Raw genomic sequence first — 22713 nt, 5'->3', positions numbered from 1 at the left:
TCGCTTGTCCCAAACCGAAATTCAAGATTGTCAAGTATTTCGGCAAGACGACGACGCTTTGCTGCCACCGTCCCCCGTGCATTTGATGACAGGCAAGGTAGACGAACACTACCAGAATCTACCGCAACGACGTCAAAATTGTTGGAGCCAGAGCACCACACACGCTTCGCTGCCGCCATTGCCGCCGTACACGAGCAAGCGAAATACAAACAAGTGAGGAGGATTGTTGGGAGGGTATGAGCAGATATGACGTTAACAAGTCACGTGACTTCCTGCGTTCTTCGCTCACTCCGCTTTTCAACGGGGAGCAGACTGAACTGCTCTTCGCTGCTCTCGGCGCAGCAGAAGCGCTCTCGCTCTACCAATGGATGACGGTGTTCCAACTCCTGTTCGACCACTGAAACACGCCGGCTCTGAAGAGAGCACTTTCAGCGTGCTTTTGAGTGCTTCTGCTCTCCCAATGGAATTCGCCATTAGATCTTCCACATGAAGCAGATTTGTGTGTGTATCTATGACACCACATTATGCCATGCCTAAGGGCATGCTTTCGAAAAAAAAAAAGGTTGAAATAGCTTTATTTCCTCTATTTCTAGGTATGGAGGGCCCAATCTTAAAAAAGAAATGTGGCGAAATGTCATCTAAGTGCAATGCTAACTGGTATAGTATTAACTGGTATAGGCTTAATTAGTTAATTACAAACTTAGTTGCACCTTCAACAAATGTAACTTCGCTCCAGTATATCTTAAAAGCAACTAAGGACTTTGAAATTAAGTTTCCGAAGCTTAAATGAGCCTTCATTGTATCAGAAATAATAAGTTGTGTGTCATTTCTTACTGCTTAAGGGGGGATGCTGCTGTTTAAAAACTTTTAATTTTAAAATTCTTGATTGATTTTGTTGAAACTTGCTGAGTTTATGTATACTACTATTAGCGTGCTGGTTTCATTATGCAATTATTTTTCTGGTCTCGTGTGTAGTTTCTTAAATATTGAACATTTCATGTGCCTTTTTCCGTGCAAGATTTTTCCCTTAAGTGGTAGAATTACAAAGTAGATCAGCATATCACAATAATCTGGAATGGGAACTGTATGCAATAAAACAAGAATGGATGTACTTAACCCATTTAAACAAAAGTTACGCGATGTTGAACATTTGCGAGTGGAATCCCAGCAGGGACTCACTCGTGAATGTTGTGGTTTCACTTCCAACCAAAACCAGCTGGTATAACCCTCTTAAGGAGGTTACAGACAAGCTCACTATAGTATTGTGGTTGGAGCCTGAATTTGTTCATTTGTCGTAAATAACATTAATTTTTCTCCTTCTGTGCATCTTTTCACAAGAATACCTGTAAACAGGCACATGACTAATGCCATGGAGTAAATTGCAATCACAGGAAGGTGCATGATGTCTTGGTTTTTGTCTTTATAGAGGACATCGTAGTATAGAGGCACAGTGCGTACAGCCCCACCTGTAGTGTCCTCTGTAGTGTACTTACAGAAAGATTGGTATTGTAGATGTATGGTATGCAGAACAGGTTTCTTTCAACCACACTTTTGTTTCAAGCATTCCCACTTTACAGTACTAGTATGTTTTGGTTTAAGTTGCGTATGTTCAGATCAAGGTCAAGTTGAACTCCCAAATGCATGTGCACATCTTGTTGAAATGTAGAAGTTTCTTTTTATATACTTTAGAATAGAAACACGAATTTTGTTTTTGTCATATTAGTAGATGCTGGGCCTTCCATGGAACTCTCGTTATTTTCTAGTTTCAGTTTCGGTGTGGGGGAAGAAAGAAACGATGAGGACACTCAAATTGAACATAGCGTGTTGCCACTCATGTTTAAGGCCTCGTAGATTGGGGGGGCTTGTGCCTGTTTCGAATGGGGAACAGTATCAGAACTTCACTGTTTATTACCTTGATGATCATTCTAGTTTAGTGGCACAGCTTTGCGTGCTCGTTTCAAAGGGGCCTTTTTTCAACCAGTTTTAAAGGCATGCACGATGATTTGAACATCAACGCAGAATCACCACATACGCCATACAGGCATTTTGTAAATGAGCCTGAAATTTTGCTTACGCGGGAGCGAATATTGCACGCTGATTTGCTCGCAGCTGTAACGGTTTCCAAAGGTTGTCTTCGCCGCAGTGCAGAGGTGTTGTGCAGTCAAGCATGCACAAAGTACTGCGCTGAAGCATATTAATACCCCTGTTACACGGGCACCCGCGAACTCTGTTTAACTCCCTTATCTTTATGTCAACAGAGATGTGGTCCTTGTCACATAGTCTCCCTTATGCCAAGGAAGTTAAATGGAGCATTTCGCAAAGGGAGTTCGGCGATCTACATTAGCGGTACTCTCATCCCCAGTAATCTGTAGTTTTGGAAAAAACTGCGAAAACAAAACAGCCACAGACAACGCAGTAATGAATTTTATCAATATTAAAAATTCCTTCACTGCATAATGCATTCACAACGTGCGTTTAACAAAAAAAAAAGTAAGCGTATAAGCACGCATACTCTTTGCCCGATGCCTCGCGAAAACCGTCATGCCACCAGTTTGAATAAGCGTGTCCAAGTCCGTGTGCACCGTCTTGTTTACATCTGTGCGCACTGTTCCGTCCTTATTGCGATGCTCTTTATTAACATTACCAAAAGTCAAAGCAGTGAGTGACGCGGGTTCTTCCTTTTCTGGTCGTGCCGGCAGCACATGCGAACTGTTGTGGAACCATCCGCAGCAAGGGCTTCGTGGACTGAATGTGAGACCTGTGCTCATCCGATAATGGAAAGGACAACATTATCTAGGTGGTAGCGCAACTACAAAGAAATCGATGACAAATTGCAGTGTGTTTGACGATCAGCGCACATAGAGAAAATGCATACCAAAACAAGCATGCAGTGTTGCCAGCACTCCGCTCAACAATACTGCCAACATGCTTGCAGGTACACGTTTCTGTGATAAAAGCAGAAAGCGTTTTTGATTTCGATTTGAATAAAATATAGCTTTTGTAGTCATATGTACAATTTAGAATGTTTTCAGCGTGATTAGGCGTGAAATCTTGCATGCAGACAGAGGTGCAGCAGCGCCTAATGGACCTCTCGCAGCTTCTTCTGAAAGCTCATAAAATTGCCTTGTGACATGGTCACAACTCCATCTCAGTCGAACTCCCTGATGGAGTTTTACATATATGGAGTTTAACGGAGTTTGGTGGTAGCCGTGTGACAGGGGTATAAGAATGGAAAGGGTCCAGTATTGCAGGACATAGGTAGTCTGTGTTTCTCAACTACATTCACACCTACCCATGTCACAGCATGATCGTTGAAACACCTAGTCACTGTACTGGCAGGCCTTTGTAGCTATTTGGGAGGTTGCTGTCATGATTTAAGCCCTTGAGGGCTATTGAAAGCATGCATTTGTTTTATGCCAGGCTGCATGATCTTTTGGACAATTTCATGGTCCCTCGGGAGCCTGGAAGATTGCAGTTTTTCTGCGTAATGCTTTGTTTCGTACAGCGATGGCTTCTGTTAGTTAAAGCATGTACAGTTGGCATCGAAAGTTTACGGGTAGCTGCTTCTGTGAAGAAGTCCAATTGTTGAGCAGTTTGCACCCCCCATTGTACAGTGCTCACAGATTGAAATGCAACAGTCTAGGACTGAGTAATGCGCTCTCTTTTGTCTTCACTGCCTTCAGTTCATGTTATATAGGTGTAACTTCAGCATAAACACTTCCGTCAGAGCCAATATTACCTTTAGCAGCCCGATTTCTTAGCAACGTGACACAGTTATCTCGAGCAATTGTGCATACCAGTCATTATACCAAAAGTTCTGATGTTGCATTTCAATCTGTAAGCACTGTACCTAACCTGTTAATGTCAGCTTAACAGGACAGTGATAGGCAACTGTGGGTGCCAGAAATAATTAGCAGTGATAATGCCCAATGTGTTTTGAGAAAAACACTCACTGTTGGGCCAGTTCTTATAGTAATCGCTGCACACTTCAAATTTGCACACCTCTGATAATTTTGTCAGGCCATAGCCATCACTGATCTTACATGCATAACCTTGTTCTTTTAATTCAGCTTGACCAGCAGCATTTTCTTAAAAGGGATTCTGCGGGACACCTGGGGCCGTATTCCAAGATCGCCTTCAGTGACAGTGTCACTTTGTGTGACGTAGAATCTCGCTAGTCCAATGATTTAAGCAACTATTTGCCCGCCTTTTCTGAACTAGTCAATCAGCGTGCATTGAAATTAATATTGTGACGATCTCCAAAAGTGATCGTCTTGGAATACAGCCCCTAGAGTTGTACGGCATTCTTGGTTGGAGAACACCTGCTGCGCTATACTTAGGAATGATTCCGAATATATGACTTTTTATTTTTGTAAAAAAAAGGCGTTCTCAAAATGGTGTACATAACAAGTACATATGAAATACTCCAATTTAGACTGATATGGTTCGGTTTGCGAATAGCATAGACTACAGAATGTGGTTCTTCGTTGTGTCTCCCGGTTGGGCCGCAAAACAGTGACACCTCCTCGATGACGGGACAGCGACGTCATTCCGCATCACAATGGCATCTGGTTATCTGCGTAGCGCACGCCACTACTTCTTTTTGCCTGGTTCCTTTTGCCATTCTTGTGTTCTCAATTTTATTTCTTTTATCTTGTTGACCACCTTTAGTGTGCATTTGTGTTATACCATACGTGTTATGCATGTTCCTTCGCATCTGTGCAATGTGACAGTGCATAGACCCTCGTGGGAGGTCTCGCACCCTTATTAGTTTTGATTGGGGATCACACCTGCGATTACCAGAGAGGCCAGTGTGGGCCGACTATGGATGTGGATTCAAAGCCAAAGTTGTTGGTCTTGTTGAGTAACTAGCCAAGCAACTTAATGAATCCTCAGCTAGTCGTGCGCAATTTCGGAAAACTGATCATATCTCTGAAAGTGACAACCGTAACTACTGCACCCTGGCTCGACCGTGCTGAAGCTGTTTTGCAAGCGGTATGCTTACTGAAAAGTTCCGTATGTCATTCCTGTGATTCCGTATCTTCCGTATATTCTTACGGATAATATGATTTTCTTAAGAAATTTCGTACGTTTTACGTACAATTATTACAGATATATTTGAAATTATTGGGACGAAGTACAGAACTTTTCACCACACATTGCACACATTGTCATTCTCTGGTCACCGTAGGTGAATTCCTACTGCCTGAAGATGTTCGCCTTGTTTCTGCATGGCACATTGATAGTATGACAATAAGGTGGGGTCCTGAGCTGCAGCAGTTTGCTTTTTCCCTGCTTTTTATTTTGAACGCTGTGCGTTTGGGTGTGGTGGGTGTTGCAGACGTTGAAAGAGAGCACAGAGCTCGAAGAGCAGATCTTGAGGTCACCGGTTAGGAAAGAGTCCGTGGGAACGCAGACCAGAGTAAGTGCCCCTCTTGTTCCCTCGCATTTTCTAAACCACAGGCACGTCTTTTCTGAATTCCTGCAATAGTTTTGCACTGGCTGTCAGGGTGCCTTAGTGGAAGCTAACTTGCAGTGGTTGCATTTGAAAACTCTTTCTTAACAAGCTCGCACCTTGGGAGCAGCAAATGCAGGTCAGTCAGCAGCAGTAGTTCAAGGAAGCACTTATTTTAATGAATTTCATACAATTGGAACTTTGTTCAGAGGCTAAGAGGTCATTAATTAGCCTTTACTCATGCCTTCCACAGTAACGATATGGCTACTGCAATCAGCAGTTGTTGCACTTCCTTTGTGACAACTGCTTCAGCAGCATAGGCTTTGTTGACCTTGGTGAGCAGTTACAAAGCCTCGAGGTGAAGTAAAATCCAAAGTCTCTTTTGGACAATGTTGCTATGGGAATGCAGTTGTCGTAAGTGACTCAAGCCATGAAGTTGACATCCATTGCGGCACCACCCAAACAGCATGTTTGCAAATGGCTGCTCTCTACGGGCTGTCAGTTTCCTCACTCATTTGTTGTTTCTGTTAATTTATTAGTTTTGCATGCAATGCAATGGCTTCAGTCATTCCATTCTTTCTTTGTTGCCTGCCTTGCCAAAAATATGCATGTCACGAGGTCTGGCAGTGCATTCCCCTTTGATGTGGTTCATATGCTAAGCGTTCCAGATGTCACAAAGACCAGACGTGGTCCAGACACTGATGACTCTGGCTGCTTCACCACAGGTGTTGTATGGCAATGCGGGTTTTAAAAAGAATGATTCAGTGGCTTGTGAGCCACGGAAGCACTGAAATTCAGTCAAGTTGCTATTTAATTTGCTGTAAAAAGAATGCCGCAGCAGGGCACACATTCCTAGAAGGCAGTCTCAGGCAACTCCGATTGCCGTTTTCTGTGTGGTGGCGCCTGTTCTGTCACAATATTCGTAGCTTAGGACGCTTACCGCAGAAAAAGAACAAAACACAGATCGATATTCATGAGCGCTATACACAGCTGAGCTTTATTGAGGTGAAGCACAAATACATACACCGTAAATACATAAATTGTCTGCCGCAGTGGTGTAGCGGTTACAGTGCTCGGCTGCTAACCTGAAGGTCGCGGGTTTGATCCTGACCGCGGCAGTCGCATTTTAATGGAAGCGAAATGCTAGAGGCCAGTGTACTGTGCAATGTCAGGGCACGTTAAAAAACACCAGATGGTCCAAATTTCCGGCGCCCTCCACTATGGCGTCCCTCATAATCATATCGTGGTTTTGGGACGTCAGACCCCAACAATTATTATCTCTTGACAAAAATACATCATCATTAATTGTAAAGTAACCTTGAAATTTTTCGTGTTATTTGAATACTGCCAAGTGGCCCTAGAATTTTTATTTATTTATTTATCAATACTGTTGGCCGAAGGCCGTTACAGTGTGGTTGCAAGACAAGATATACAAAATAGTAGTGCTGCAGCGGTCGAGAGCAGATTCAAGGCACAATACACGCAAAAGGCACAATGCAGTAGGAAACGTAATACAATGATATGGTAGGTACAAGCAAGAAGAATCATGAACAATAAGACATCAGGGTGTCATCAGTTTTGCCACAGCCGCTAGATGAAACAGTTGTAATACAACCAGGAACAACAGTCTTAATCAGGCAAATTGCTATCAGTAAAGTACAAGCTACGTGTTTCCAGCTGAAGTGATAAGTTTACTAAGCCCGGTTTCAAACTTACTTACACTGCCTACTGTTAGAATGAAACAATTTGCATACAAAAGGATTTCTTACGTCTCGGGTAAAATCGCACATGTTACCTTGTGGAATCTTTACAGCAAGGTGACCTTTGTAACGAAGTATTTCAAAGGGGCCACGCATCGTTGTACGTGTGTTTGACTGTAGTTCTTAGGTTTGCATCGGCTACAGGACTCATGCGATGCTGGACTGCTGTTGCAGGTACGAGAGGAACCAACAACATGCACCGTCTCCACGCAGACGAGTCCAGCCCCGTCTCCACGGCAACACCGCAAGGTTAGACTTGTCCTCATTCCCAGACGCTTGCTTGACTCGGTCTGGAACCAGTGCAGTACGCATGCAAAATTCGATCGGGAAGACGGAATAAAAGCCGAGACATTTGAACATGAACCAAAACCAAACTCCAACGTGGTGGATTACCAGCTAGAGTTACCATTGGATGTTCCCAACAGATCACCTACTAGCTCAGTCACATGTTGTTTCTGACGTAAGCTCTTGACGGAGGCTAAGACTATAGTTGGACGACCGTGTCATAGCCCCTCCTTACAGTGTGTGCGCGTGCACATGAATGATGCGCAGCGGGAAGCGTTGCGGTGTGGGGCGCAACTGCCGCTGCACCACTACATCCTGGAGCAGGCCAAACTGCTGGGCTATCGGCTGGACCTGTTCGAGGACGGCTCTTCGTCGTCGGCCTCCTCGGCGGCCGGCGACTGGGGCCACGACAACGACGACGAGGAAGACTTTGCGGACGACGAGGCCATGAGTGCGCCGTCCTCGCCGTCGTCCTCGCAGGACGAGGGAGACGGCCACGACACTGCTGCCGGTCGCTTCTCTGGTAAGACCAGACTGGACAGAGGTTCTGCTGTGCTAGTTTCATTGAATATTGAAAGTTTCTTACACAAAATGTGAGATGTGTGTATTTAGTAGTTTTTTAAAGGGACATAAAGTGAAAAAATTAATTGGTTTAGTAGATTGATAAATCGTACTCTGAAAACTGTAATCTCATTAATTTCACCATGATAGCTTTGATAATAGAGTAGAAAATGAAGGTTAAAGTCTCCTTTTTAAATTTTGCACGAAGTCTCTGTGTGCAACATTGGCCCAGCGAAATATTCTGAAACTTGGTGTGTTAAGTTTATGGCCCCCTCAGAGGACAATGTGCTTCATTTTTACTGATTAAGAATGATGTAGGTCCTAGCAGGTGCCGTCAGAATTTATGACGTCGTAGAGATTGGTGCAGGAACTTCAAGGTGGCGGCACTACCCGCATTTTCTTTTTTTGCGCGTTTTCTCACTTACCGTGCATCTTCTTGCGGTAAGCTTAAGTGATTTTGATATTGTGAAAGAGTAATTTACTAATGCGAGAAAAATTGGTTCTCTCATAAGTGTCCCTCTAAAGGACACTAAGGTGAGAAACTAAATCATTTTAAAACTGATAAATCATTCCTTCAGGACTTTACTTACATTCATCTTGCAATCATAGGTTTACTATTAGAAGGGAGAACGAAAGTGAACATTTAACTAACTACTGAATGTCACTCCGAAACCCCAGCATTTGAACGTCAGCAGAGCGTCCTAAATTTCACACTTCTCTTTGTGGTTTGGTTGCATTGGTGCAATAAAATCTCCTTAAACTTGCTATGTCAAGTCGTGTTAAAGGGCCCCTCACCAGGCCACATAGCAAATTTTAGTTAGACGCTGGAAGTTGTTGTGTGCCAGATGAAGAGCAGTATGCCGCAAGAATTTTTCAAATCGGTTCATTACGAGCTGAGAAAAACAATAATTTGTAGCGGCGCGAAATCATGATGCGAGGAGGCGAATTTCAAACCCTTGCCACTCGCCCCGTGTAGCCTTAGCAAGCCAAATCCCTTCCCTGCCCTCTTCACTTGAGACATACGCATGAACACGTCATGCGCATGCATGGTCACGTGCGCATGACGTGCCCGAGCACGCGAGCGGCGTTGCACGGCCGCTACGTTTTTTTTTTTTTTTTTTTTTATGTAGCGGCCGTGGGCGTTTTGTCGGCATTCTCTGTGGTGTACTGCCTGTTTCTGCGGGACGGGCATGAATTGTACGGGCACGAGAGTGGCGGTATCATGAGCCAGTGCCGCATTAACGTTTACTTGGACGCGGTAGAATAAATGAGCATAATTAGCGCTCGAACGCGCCAGAACATTACTTTCTTTTCCAGGGCTTGCGTCTGCTCGATGCGCTAACCGCGGGGACACGAACGCATGGGAAAGGGAGGCACATTAGCCCCGCATCTCGCTGCAATTCACGAAAAGAAGTGAAAAAGACGCACACATTCCCTTTGTGTGTGTCATTATTTCACTCAAGTTTTATTAATCTATTCAAGCAACAAATTACACAAACTACACATGTCGTGTCAAATAATTATCGCAGTGTCACGTGCTACTGTTGGCGACGTCAGAGCACAGTCGTCTACGTAGAGGAGCGACGTCACAGCACTACGATCTACGTAGGGCCATTTTCTAATGTACGTCATCCCCTCATTCTCTAAAGCGCGCGCCCGCGAGAGCAAGGGCAAGCAGCGTTTACCTTGAAATTTGACCCATTTCCGCGGCGCGTAGCGTTGCAAATTTTGGCAGACGTGATTGTGAACGCCCAATGTATGCATTGCGCTCGTTAGCTCAAAATTTTCAAGCCTGGTGAGGGGCCCTTTAAAGAAACAAGAAAGAACACGTTTTGGTTAAGCCTAACTGTCAATATTTGAATTGTCCATGACTGTACATTGTCGCTGTGGCAAGCGGAAGCCGCATACTTAGCCATCGCACTTTGGTGTGCAGCTGAGAGTGATAACGGCAGCTGGACATCGGGCTCTCCTGTGGGGCACCCTGCGGCCACGCAGCACGCTTCCCTGCGACGGGTTGGCCACTCCCGGCCGGATGGTGGAAGCCTGCTGGAAAAGTCACAGGTGCGCAGTGTTTGTTCTACTTAGGGGGAGATTCAAGGGAGAGGGCCTTTAGTTGTTTTTTTTTTTTTTTTTTTTGAATTAAGTAGTACTGCGTGACCTTGGTCAGAGTTCTGTATTGGGGGGGAGGGGGAAGCCTTTGCCCACCTTCCGTCCATTCTGGTCCGAATCTAAAGAAATCATAGCTCAAGTTAAAGAAGTTTACTTAATCTTCTAGAGATTGTGCATAGTGCAGTGAGAAAATGCATGCACTAATCAACCACGAAAGAGTTTGTCTCGGAGCGCTCGACAACACACCGCTGTGGTTGTGTTGCGTTGTCGGGAGAGGCCTGACAACGAATCACTAAGGGTTAATAGTGTGGATGCTTGCTCAGTAGTTGGTGCCAGTTTTATATAGTTGAAAAAATGCTGGAGGGCACTTGCATTAGCAGAAGTGACTTTCTCAGAATTTTGTGGTAGATGAAGTGGGATTGCTACGGAGCCAGCAGCTACGTATTCATTGGTCATCGAAACAATCGGTCACATAGTGTGCTTTGGTCTGACCAAACAACACCATAATACAACTAACTGCTAAAAAAACCTTTATTATTTGCCCACCAAGTAAAGCTGAGGTATATCGTTATGGCATGCCAGGCTATTTGTTTAATGCAAAACAGTTCATCTTATCCATTTGTCTTCCTTAGGAAAAGTAGAAAGGCTTGTGTTTTGGGTTTACTACCAGCTTTTTGTTCTGTTTAACAACCGTACTGAACACCTCGCCAATAGACCGTCTCCGTGATTTGCAGGTGCATGTTTCTGCGTTCCACATTTGCTCGACTAGTAAAAGCTACCAATCGTGGTTCAAACGAAGATGATGTGCACATGCTCTGGCGTGTGTATTGTATGTGGCTTTGCCACGAGAGCATTGTCCACATTTTTCAGGTTGTAAAGCAAGCAAACTATGCCTGTATGTGTTGTTTTGAAAAAAGTGACCACAAAACAATTAATTTGCTTCGATCTGCTTGTTGCGCAGTCATTCCAAGTGGCGGGGGGCTCCCGGGAGGCATCGCCCGCTCTGCGGCCGCTGTCCGCCGAGCGCAAGCCCCCGTCTGAGAGCGACATCGTCCAGTACGCCCAGGACAACCTGAACCGGCACAAGCGGGGCCTGTTCCGCCGCAAGTTCTCCCTGCGAGACATGCTCTCCTGGTCCAAGGACCCCATTCGACAGCCCATGATTATGACCACCGACAAGTCCCTGAAGCACGACGCCTGCCACCTATTCAAGCTCATACAGGTGTGTCACGCCCTGCTCTTGCACGCAGTCATGGACAGTTTGAGGTCTCGAATAGCTCCTCTCATGGAATGCATGGACGCAATACACACCGTAGTGTTAACGAATACGTGGACATTTATTAAAGGGGTCATGAAGCACCCCTTGGGCTGATTGAAAAAACACATCCTGCGGAAAGCTGACACGGCTATGAACTGCTCTGCCAAATATTACAGTCGTGCGCGCCGCGTAATGGCCACAAGCGGAGCGCGAAGTTGCCGTTTCCCCAGGCACCCTTTTTTCAAACAGAGGCCGGTTCTCACTCTCGTCGGTGGGCGGGGCGTCTGTCCGCTGTACGTCGCAAGAGACATAGCATGCTTATTGGCCGATAGCCGACGTAAATCGAGAGCGGCGTTCGGATCAGATGCGCTTCTTGCCGCGGGGTGCCGCCACTTGCCGGCGCCGCACTCCTCAGTACACGGTAGCCGCACTCGCGCAAGCGAATCACAGCGGGAGAGCGATCGCATTTCATGATGCGCGCTGGCGTAACTTCTTTCCCCCATGCCATCCCTCCCTGTCTAGCTTCCAGTGCGCTCGTCGGCACGAGAAAAGAGAGAAAGCGCTGGGAGCGTGCGCCAAACCCCTGTAACTCCGCTGATTCTTGACGGATTGGAGAAATTTTTGCGGCAATCGATTCGGGAGGCAGTACACTCCGATACTGAGGCCATTAGATCATTACTTGGAAAAGTGGTTCATGACCCCTTTAATAGCTTTTCCGTCGACTAGCTCGCCAAGTCCCCCCCTCCCCCTCCCCCCCAAAAAAAGAGAGCGAGCGAAAGTTGGCGCTGTGTGTGTGTGCGGTGGCGCCACTGGCACCACAGTGCCAACTTTTGCTCAGCGGCGACTAAGCTCACTGCGCTAACTACTTTGTGCGGGTGCCATGAGGCATGAAACACTTTACAGAGAATGTGAGCACCCCCACAACAGTTGACAGGCATGTAGTACATGCAGCCTCGTGTGTTTTGACAGTGCCTTCACAGTCGCCTCTGCTGTTTACCGTCCCCAGCTTTGATTAACTTCATGATTATCGTGCATGACGGTCAGGTTCTCAAATGCTCAAGGAACGAAAGAAGCATTACACACTAGTGCAGACAAGGATAAGGGCACTTTTTTGCACCTACTGTAGATTAAGCCAGTTAACCGAAATACACAATCAGTGCAGTATGCCAGCGAAGGACGTGGAAAAATAAATGTTCGGCATCCTGGGGAATGTTAGCATGGCTTCGTCTGCACGTAACACTTCGTGCTTCACATCTACCACGGCCGAAATTAACGTTGCAGAGTTCGTACAGGTCCTTGAAAACCTAGAAATTCCTTGAATTTGAAAGCTACATTTTCAAGGCCCTTGAAGGTCCTGGAAGTGTATTATGTCCTTGAAAACCCTTGAATTTCGGGACCAGTGCGGTCTGAAGTCCAGAGTGCGACCTGCTCTCTGCTGTAGATTAGCATTGATGCGGCAAACTTTCCATTCCAAAAAAAATACACCGTGCGTGTGTTCTGTTCGTCCATGCCTTGTCCAATCGTTCATTCCACTCCTCACCCGCCCAGTGCATCTTGTCTCTCTCTCTCTCTCTACTTGTCTCCTTATGACTTAACCCTTGTCTCCTGCATTTATGCTGCTTTTTACCCTGTCTAGTGAGCGGTGCATGCGGTTAGTGCACTGTAACGATGTCAAGCCTTGCTGATACTAGAAAAGTCTCGGCACCTGTCCTGAACATTTGTTTGTTGGGAACTACTTTAGATGGCATCGAGGCTAGACTTTTCTACAGTTTAATGATAGTTAATACTCCTATCTAGCAAAACCAGATTTTAAGTACTTCCCAATCTAAGGAATAAATTTTCATTTCCCGGCAGGTACTTATAAGATTCAGCATTGTTGTCAACCCGAACTAACGAAACTAACTTGGAACCAAAACCGATTTAAATGAAGTTTTTCTGAAATAAATTGGTACAAAGAATTGCTTTTTTTTTCTATTTTTTACACAGATGGCTTTTTTTCTTCAAGCGCGGGCACTCACTGTCGCGCTAAAACATTTGTCACCCATAGTCACGAGCCTGGTTTTATTTTGACAAAGCTACACGCCACCCACAAGCACGAAACAGTGTACTCAACAGTTGCGCTGTTACATACCAGATGGTACTACGGGTGGTGGGGGTTTATTGCTCCTGTCAATGCTCCCACAGGAGCACTACTGTGTGTTTTCGTTAGTTCATGATTTATGCGACAGATGATACTGATCATCTCATCGCAACTTTCTTGCTCGCCTTGCTCGCATAATCACTGCATTCGTTCTCCACGTCTTTGCATTTTGGCTGCATGTCATATGTCACATGACTGTCTACCTGGCCTGCATCGCCTGGACCACATACGCGGGGCGCAATGTTCTGTACACCTCAACAGACTTTCCACACAAGCACGCGTGGGTTAGCGGCAAAAACAGTGTTGTGGTAGATTTTGGGTGTCTCTATGTTACAATTTTAGGCTTCGAAGGACTGAAAAACCCCTTTCTTGATTTAAGAAAGTAATTTGAGCGTGGTGGTGACTTCGTTAAATTGAGTTTCAACTCTATATGTTCTAAGTGCGATAAATTTAGTCAGGATTTGAAACATTGTTATAATAAAAAAAATCTTCATTTGGATGCCATTTTTTAGTCCTTGAAGAACATGTGGGAGGCCCTTGAATTTCCTTGAATATCCTTGAATTTTCCTCCTTTAAAACCTGTGTGAACCCTGCGTTGTCACACTATTGCTTCAGTATAAGTTTTATTCTGCAAGTATTGTGACGTGATGACTTTTCAACCATGATGGTATCAAGAAATTTGATTGCCTGCCTGCAATTCATAAGACAGGCACAGCAGGTATCTCAATTGCTGTCGCTTTCAGTGCTTATGCTGACAACTGACGTTCATGCCCTTGTTCACACTGCCCTCCGTTCACTCATGTAGGCTTACATGGGTGACCGCAAGTGGAAAGCCACACCCGAGCAGGTGTCCGTGGAGATTGCCACGCGCGGATGGAGTCAGGCGCCGCTGCGGGACGAGCTGTACATGCAGATCTGCCGGCAAACGACTGACAACCCACGTGCCGAGAGCCTACTGCGAGGCTGGGAGCTCATGGCCGTCTGCCTGGGAATCTTCCCTCCGTCGGCCACGTTCCGGCCATACCTGGAGAGCTATGTCCAGCGGCATCGGTGGGTACTGTCAGTTGTGCTGGAAGCTGTCCCTTAGAAGGAGGTGCATTCCCCACTGAACAGCAGGTGCAGATTCTCGCACACATTCAGTCTTCGGTTTTCAAATGCCCGCTTTTCGTTCATGCTGTTGTCCCGAAGCCAGCTGTTCAACGAAAGCTGCTAGTTAAGTGCTTTAGCATAAACTGAGCAAAGACAGAATGTGTACAAAATTCTATCCCGGGGCTGAAGCCAGAGATTACATGAATACCGAAAAGGTGGCACAAGCGTTGTATTGTAAGGGCGTGTCATAATGGTCACGCAGTGTGCCATTGTTGAAATGATCATGAAATAACAGCCAGCACGAGCCCTTCTTGTTCAAGATCATCTGTGTGTCTACAGTGTGAAATGGAATGTTAAGTTTTTTAGCATCTGCTAGGACAAGCCAAATTATATTTATGCTGCAGGGATCACTGTTGCACCAAGCCTTGTGCAATTATATGCGACAGGGTTGCAAGTACATGCAAATGTGCAAGCATGAGATCAGAAAAGACTTTATTATTTCTGCAACCATTTGATGGTGTTCATATAAGCGCAACATAGACTGGTGGTAAGGTTGAAGTCAAATGCACAGAATCAGCACTGAACACAGAGCGAATGCGAGATGTGTGGCCGCAAGTATATTCGAGTACTCGTGGCAACACTGTGCACAGTGCTCACAAAGTGAAACGCATCAGTTTAGGTCTAAGTAATGTGCATGCTTTCATTTCCACCGTTTCCAGCTTGTGTCACATCAGCGTGCTATTGACTCGCACACTTAAATTTGAGCTAACGTCATCTTTAGTAGCCAGGCTTATAGCAACGTAATGTTTATCTCGAGCAGTTCCATATATGTATACCAGTTGTTGCGCGTAAAGTCTTGATGTCACTTTTCATTCAATGAGAACTGTTTGTGTAACATACTTATTGTATCACTGTCAGTGCCAAGTATCAGCAGATATGCAGTGATGTCTCGAATACATCCAGTGGTGTTTATATCTTTGACGTGTCAGCAAACATCTCCCGACTTCCTCTGAAGCAATGTGAAAACTTGGGTGAGTTGGGGATGCATGATGGAAGCACAGCGCAACTACCGAGATGAGGCCGATAAGAAGGAAAGGTGCCGTCTTACAACTGGTTTTTTTTTTTTTTTTTTTCAGAAATGCACATATATAAGCGGCACCGAAGAAGAAAACAACATGAAAATAACAAAAAAAAGCAGGAAACCACATAACAAATCAGCGGCTAATGGGTTGGCTTATATTTTGCTGATTTATCATGTGGTTTTCTGCATTTTTGTTGTTTCCATGTTGCTTTCCATGGGTTCCCGGGCACAGAGGCATCAAAGGTAACGTCCTTGTCAACGAAATGGCGACGTCGATAACGAAGTAAACCGAGCATTTCCACAATAGCTGTTCCTGCCACTGACTTGAAACCAACTCTGCGAAAAACCCTTAAGGGTTATTGGCAGCAATTGTGGGATGAGGAAACCTCAAACAAATTGCACTTAATTAGGCCACAGTTGGGAGACTGGCACCCAACAACAAAAATTGCTTTCTTCGGTGCCGCTTTATATGCTTCAGTGCCGCTTTGTATGACTGGTTTATTTTCTGAAATAAAATAAACCAGTCCAGTGCCTTATTCGTATTTCTTATCGTCCTCGGTTCGGTAGCTGCACTGTGGTTCATGATTCATCTGAAGGATCATGCTTTACAGCTACGTCTAAAGAATTATGTGAAAAAATTCACAGCTCATGATATGGGTGCAAAGGTGCTTTTAGAACATTTGAAGCAGTGCTTCTATGCATCTCTTATAACGTCGTCGTCATCTCTTGCGCAGAGACGACGTTGCAGTGGGTGCCTATGCCGGTGCCTGCGCGCAACGCCTCGAGCGTGGTGCCCAGTGCGGGCCCAAGCGGGGCCTGCGGCGGCCGACGGCCGAGGAAGTGGCCCAATCGAGAGCGCACCTCTTCCGGCCGTCCATGTTTGGCAGCCGGCTGGAGGAAGTGATGGCGTTACAGTGTGAGCGCTTCCCCGACCGGTGTCTACCCTGGGTGCAGACAACGCTGTCGGAAGCTGTGCTGCGGTTGCACGGCGCCCAGACGGAGGGCATCTTCCGCGTGCCGGGAGACATAGACGAGGTGTGTGGCGGTGCCCTGCCGCCTTCAAAAAATCTAGGAGCCCTTCCCCTACCGGGAAAATGAGGGCAAGCGAAGCCTGGCATGTGCATGCCTCACCTACTGTTTTTTTTTTCTTTCTTTCTTTCTGTTGCAATGCACAATGCTCCCTCCTAACTACTTCCTTTCTGCATGTTGGGAATTTGACCTTCACCCACGTGCTTAGCAGCTCAACACTTCAGTTGCTGCAGGCAACAATGACGATCATGTGTTTGTATCCAGGCAACAATGAAATGTGGCAACGTCTCCTCTATGAAAGGTCAGATTGACACATCAGAAACGGCTGATCGGACAAGCCCACGATCGAGAGACCATCGGTCATTGGAAAACGGTGCATACAAATATGCATACAACCACGCACCCTTGAGGGCCACATTTCTGTACCCTCACCAGTTTTTTGCGTACAATGCTGCCACTGCTACCGAAGCCTGTAACAGGCATTGCTTGAATAACTTGATGGTCATGTTGATGGGCATCGCAACCACACTGAACACACCTGGTATTGCTGACCATTGGTAATACGTGGAAATGCATGGACAAGCCAGCAAAATGGCAAACAAGTTACTTCATTTCCAAAGTTAACTGTAACAACCTCGCTATGCTTCTTAAATGCCAACCTATCAATTCTGGCTTCAAGACTGTTGAACGTAAACAAATGCTCATCACTGAGAGTTCATCAACACAATCTGCTCGACCATGCCTGACTCGCTTACATGTGGCAGTGTCAGTTCCGTGGTCTCCTCACTTTCTTTATCGTATTCATTGCTGACAAAGTTTTGCTGCACCCCACAACCCATGCTATCACACACAACTTCGCAATGTTGGTTCTGTCGGCTGCATTGGTGATGTCACACCGACCAACGTCGGCATGACTCAAGTGTAATTCAGTTATGTACGAGCTAAATCCACAGGTCAGTCATCATCGCTTTGAAAATACAGTTCCAAGCTGTAATGCCTAAGTAAAGGAGTCTGACTGCAAGAGGGTTTTTATACATTCACTTTCACCGCCATACTGCCACATTCACTCGAAATTTTAACAGTATTATACCCGTGTCACACGGGTGTTTGGAAGGCCTTCCAACCGATACTCTAGTGACTCAATGGCATAGGTCGGTGAACTCACTCATGAGTCGACTTACTCAGATTTACTCAGATCGAGTCGTGAGGCTGAGTCTGAGTGAGTCCGGGTGAGTAATATTTTGGTGAGTTTGTGTCCGAGTGAGTCTCCTTGAGAAAATTTTTAGTGAGTCTGAGTCCGAGCGAGTCTCGTTGAAGAAAATTTTGGTGAATCTGAGTCTGAGTGAGCTCCACACTTTCTTGCCAACCTATTGCTCTATCTACACCTCTTCAACATTTCTATCAGCCTTATGTCGGCTCACGTTTATACTCCTGCCGACTCACACATACTTCAAAGTTCTAGAGTTCATACAGGGGAGGGGGGGGTGGGGAGGTGCTGTGTCCTGCCCCTGCAAACTCTTTCACAGGAAGTTCTTGATAAAAATATATCGTGTGAGTCATCTCTTTCAATAAAAATGTCCCTACTGGATTGCAACCACTGATAACTCGTATTTGAAGGTACGAGATGAAAAGGCGCCAAGTAGAGCACCAATTATGCGAGATATTTGTGGTAAAGAGCATTGACACCATGGTCGAAAAAGCCAATTATACACTAACGGACTCGTGAGTCGACTCACTCAGACTCGGATAGAGCCGCGAGTGTGATTCTGAGTGAGTCTGCATGAGTAATATTTTGCTGAGTTTGAGTCCGAGTGAGTTCGGCTGAAAAAAATTTCTGAGTCCGAGTGAGTCCGGTTGAGGAAAATATTTCCGAGTCTGAGTCCGAATGAGCTCTAAGGGCAAAATATATTTCATGAGTGAGTCTGAGTGAGCTCCACATTTTTTGCCGACCTGTGCTCAATGGTCAAGCACGAGCTGCCGCACGGACAGTTTCGAAGGCCATCGACTCAATAGTGTATCGAGTCAACGGAGCACCCCACAACTCCATTGAAGCTTTTACGGCCACTGAGCGACAAAAGCAGGACGAACGTGCTCTCTCCTTCACAGTGTACCCGATCCCACGATTACAAAAAGAAAACGTTAATCAGTATGCTTTAAAGCAGTATGTGTGAGCACTATCGATTATTTATTAAAGTATTTGTGCCACTTGAAATGTGCGAACTGCACATACTCTTGGCATCAGCAACGTGCTTGTCTTTATCGTGCAATCTTGCCGTTTATCACTCGCCACAATTTCATAAAAACGGTAGGAAGTGGAAGGCGGGAACTTGCGATAGTTCCAGCCTTGAAGAAGACAAGTCCACTTGTCGAAACGTCGGCTCGAGCACCCACCCCCTGTTTACGGATTTTTTCATCGCCACAGTCTCGCTGCTCAACAACTTAAAAATTAAATATGTATTGCTAACTACAAATAAACACTTTATTAAAGTGTTTAAACAAAAACAACAGGCATATTTGTGATTTAAAGCGGATTTGTATTATTTAACTTCCGGTGACATGAATACGAAAATAAAGATCCGCAGCGCCACGCAGTTTTTGCGAGAGACGCCTGAACCACTCACTGGCCATTCAGAACTGCCATGTAGCAGTGCAAAAACTCCATCGAGTCGATGGAGTTGTGGCGTTTCAATGGCCTTCGACTGGATGGCCATTCAAAAGTGCCCGTGTGACACACCTAGCTGGTGCGCTGTTTCTTGCACATTTTGTCTTCCTCTTTCCCACTGTTCTTGTTGCTGACCCGATCACCACTATCACGCCCTATCGTGAACTGAGCCTGTGTTATGTGGAGTCGATGTAATGTAGAGCCGAGGATAAGGCAAGGCCCTCAACGGTAGGCCTAACGGTTGGGGCATGAAGTGCTGCAATAAAAAACGCCAGCTTTGCACAGAACGCGCAGCACAGTAAAAACGCCAGGTTTGCACAGAACACGCAGCACAGCCACAGCGAAAGCTGAAGCGGCCTTTCAGAGCCCGTTGTATAATCTCTTGGGGTGACTACTACAAGTACAAGTTGCAAGGTACCCACTGCATCATAAATCATTATTTTGCGAAGTGGGGAAGTTCTCACTACGTCATCATTCATCATTCCATGGAGAAGCGATGTACCTACTACATGTTTTTATGGCATTAGGTGCATTTTGTTGGTGCAGTGGCTGATGACGAAGAATGGGCCTTTTTCAGGAGGGTAGTCGCGCATGCGCGGCGGCGGTGACGACACGCGCGCCATGTTTTTTGAGGGTCACAGCGTGGCGACAGGAGCGGACTGAGCGCCACCTGGCGTGGAAGATTTGCAAATTTTCCCGAAAAATACCAGGCCTCCGAGAATACTTCGGAGGCCGTGGACCCTCAGTTTCGATTTCAGCGATCTCCACTAGAGGCGCTCTTCAGACCTGAAAAAAGGCCCATTACCGTATTTACTCGATTCTACCGTGCCCTCGATTGTAACGCGCACCCGTTTTCCGCGACCAAAAAAAAAAAAAGTAATACATCGATTGTAACGCGCACCCATTTTCGTGAGAGAAAAGAACAAAAAAAGTCCGTAGGAGTCACACTTCGCACATTCAGAAGAACAAGTATTTGGGTTTTAAAGAACTGAAGTTTCAAAAAAGTAAAACACAGTCAAAAAGCGGGCCTTGCCGCTAAACTGTCACCACTACGGCGGCGATACGAGTCGCGTAATGGATCAGTCCTCGTCGCTGTCCGACAACTCCTTGTCGCTGTCAACACTCTTCGATTTCGGGAAACCGGCCCTGCTTTGGTCCACTGAGACCTTTTCGTGAAGCTTTGCTGTAAAAAATCTGCTGCTTCCGTTTGCGCCAGTCTCGCACGCACGTTTCGGGAACTCCGAACTATATCCGAACGACCGCGATGCGGCCCGATTTCCGTCCGTCTCTCTGCACATGTAATAACTATTCTTTTAAATGCGGCATCGTGGTGCACTCGTCGAGTATTTGGAGTCGGCACTTCCATGCCGTCGATGCGAACGCAGAACGGGATGACAATCTCCTCGGCACACGTACGAACTGAAAAAATGGCAGAAATGGCCAAGGTGCGTAGGAAGCGGCCATTTTGAAATGTCGATGGCAATACGATAACCGAGTTTCTTTTTTTTTTCGGTACTCGATTCTAACGCGCATGCGATTTTTGGACTCGTTTTTCCGGAAAAAAGGTGCGCGTTAGATTCGAGTAAATACGGTATGGCTGAGCCCTTTGTAATGATTGGGATGTTTTACACCACCTATACGCTGCACCAAGAGAGCTCTCCATACAATATACAATCATGGAAAAAAAAGAGTAAACGTATAGTGGCGCTAGCAACTGCATAACAACGAGAACGAAACTGAATACAACAGCCTGCTGCCTTGTATGGCAGCAGGATTTTCAAGTGACGTGATAGTTGACATTGCAGTTGGCATAGTTGCATTATAAGCAATAATTATAAGCAATATAGAACACCATGTCCTGTTGGAAGGTAAACGGGACTCCACAGAAAATACCACATTATGCACAAACCTGCACTCCAAACGGTTACTACATTAGAGCAGTGACTCTGCGAAGCATGGGGCACGTGGACCATATTGCCCTGCATGCAGGTCAACGCCCTAAAGGTGCGGCTAGACGAGTGGCAAACCGTAGACTGCACCAGCGGCGGCGACCCACACGTGCCGGCATCGCTGCTCAAGCTGTGGTACCGAGAGCTGCACGACCCTCTCATACCGGCCGCTTTGTACCAGGAGTGCGTCGACTGCTGTGGCGAGCCTCAGGCGGTGCTGGCGCTCGTCCGGCGCATGCCCGAGCTCAACCAGCGGGTCCTCGCCTATCTCGTCCGGTTCCTGCAGGTACTGTGCATGCATTGAGGTGTTCTCTTGCACTTGAAGGACAAAGGATGCAGTAGTGCAAACAAATGAAGGGAATTTATGTGCACCTTCTACGCAGTAAGCCGGCTAAACAAATTACAATGAAAGTGGCATGCCGTTCGAATGCAATGCAAAATCGAGAAATTTGACTCGCCACAGCAGGATATCGAGCGAATAGTGTTCGTCCGCTGCCAGAAGCCTGCGCCCTTGTCATGTGTGTGGGTGAAGTCTCGGAAATTAGGCATATTTGAGGAAATGGGGATGCATCTTATGGAGCTCCCCGTTGAGCACGCAGAGTCGATCGCAAGCTCGAAGAAAAGGAACCCGGTACCTCAAGCAGCCAGAGTATAGCCACTGTGGCAGGTAGCGCCAGCACAGAAACACTCGCCATCTCTACGCCAACATTGACTTGGCAGGCGGCATTAGGAGAAGTATGGTTTAAGGGAGGTGTGAAAGCCATTCGAGGGCAAACAACTTATCCATGAATGCAAGACTGTCGAGCGCCCCCATGGCTTTTAAAAAACAGAAAACACCAATCCGTTGCCTAGACCAGGGTGATGGTAGCCTGCAACCCTTGTGGCCTTTTAAGAGGGCTTTCTTTTTATGTTATGGTTTGTGCCACCTGGGTTACCATAGCAGAAGAAAATAGCCACAACCTTGCTAACCCTGAAAAGCAGTGCCCATGTCTGTTCTGTGCATTCTGAATCATCGACATAGCAATGAAAGCAGGAACTCGCATGTCACTTCATAAAGTAGTAAGCTATAATGCAAAAGCAGCATCAAATTCTGGATCCACATCGTAAACCCTGTTGGAGCAGAATGTGATGCATGGATGTTGGCAGGTGATGCATAGTGTTGCAAGAGTGCCACTAATGCACTGCCCTTTTTTAGTGTATGTGTGACAGTGACACTGATGCGTGTCATGATAGAGCATTTCGTGTTTGCAGTACTATCGTTACTGCAACAGAAAATTTTGCAGCATATTCCTACAGCTGTGTGACACTGTGGGGTAGTAGCACGCTCTAGTGCTA

The 22713-nt window shown here is 46.1% G+C and overlaps 1 protein-coding gene across 2 annotated transcripts in view; it reads left to right on the top strand.

The window, feature by feature from the left end:
• Nucleotides 1–22713, top strand: part of LOC119405653 (rho GTPase-activating protein 39) — a 50024-nt gene that overhangs the window by 15488 nt on the left and 11823 nt on the right. The window contains exons 4-11 of one of the 2 annotated variants that reach the window (XM_037672490.2): nt 5342–5422; nt 7390–7464; nt 7768–8023; nt 9995–10122; nt 11132–11392; nt 14374–14618; nt 16473–16773; nt 21419–21664. In XM_037672490.2, the coding sequence (XP_037528418.1) occupies nt 5342–5422; nt 7390–7464; nt 7768–8023; nt 9995–10122; nt 11132–11392; nt 14374–14618; nt 16473–16773; nt 21419–21664 (1593 nt within the window). The remainder of the gene's footprint in view (nt 1–5341; nt 5423–7389; nt 7465–7767; nt 8024–9994; nt 10123–11131; nt 11393–14373; nt 14619–16472; nt 16774–21418; nt 21665–22713) is intronic. The other variant, XM_049419265.1, reaches the window with a different exon arrangement.

The sequence above is a fragment of the Rhipicephalus sanguineus genome, chromosome 9 (genome assembly GCF_013339695.2).
Source record: "Rhipicephalus sanguineus isolate Rsan-2018 chromosome 9, BIME_Rsan_1.4, whole genome shotgun sequence".
NCBI classification, from domain to species: domain Eukaryota; kingdom Metazoa; phylum Arthropoda; class Arachnida; order Ixodida; family Ixodidae; genus Rhipicephalus; species Rhipicephalus sanguineus.
This window is presented reverse-complemented; position numbering and strand designations above follow the sequence as displayed.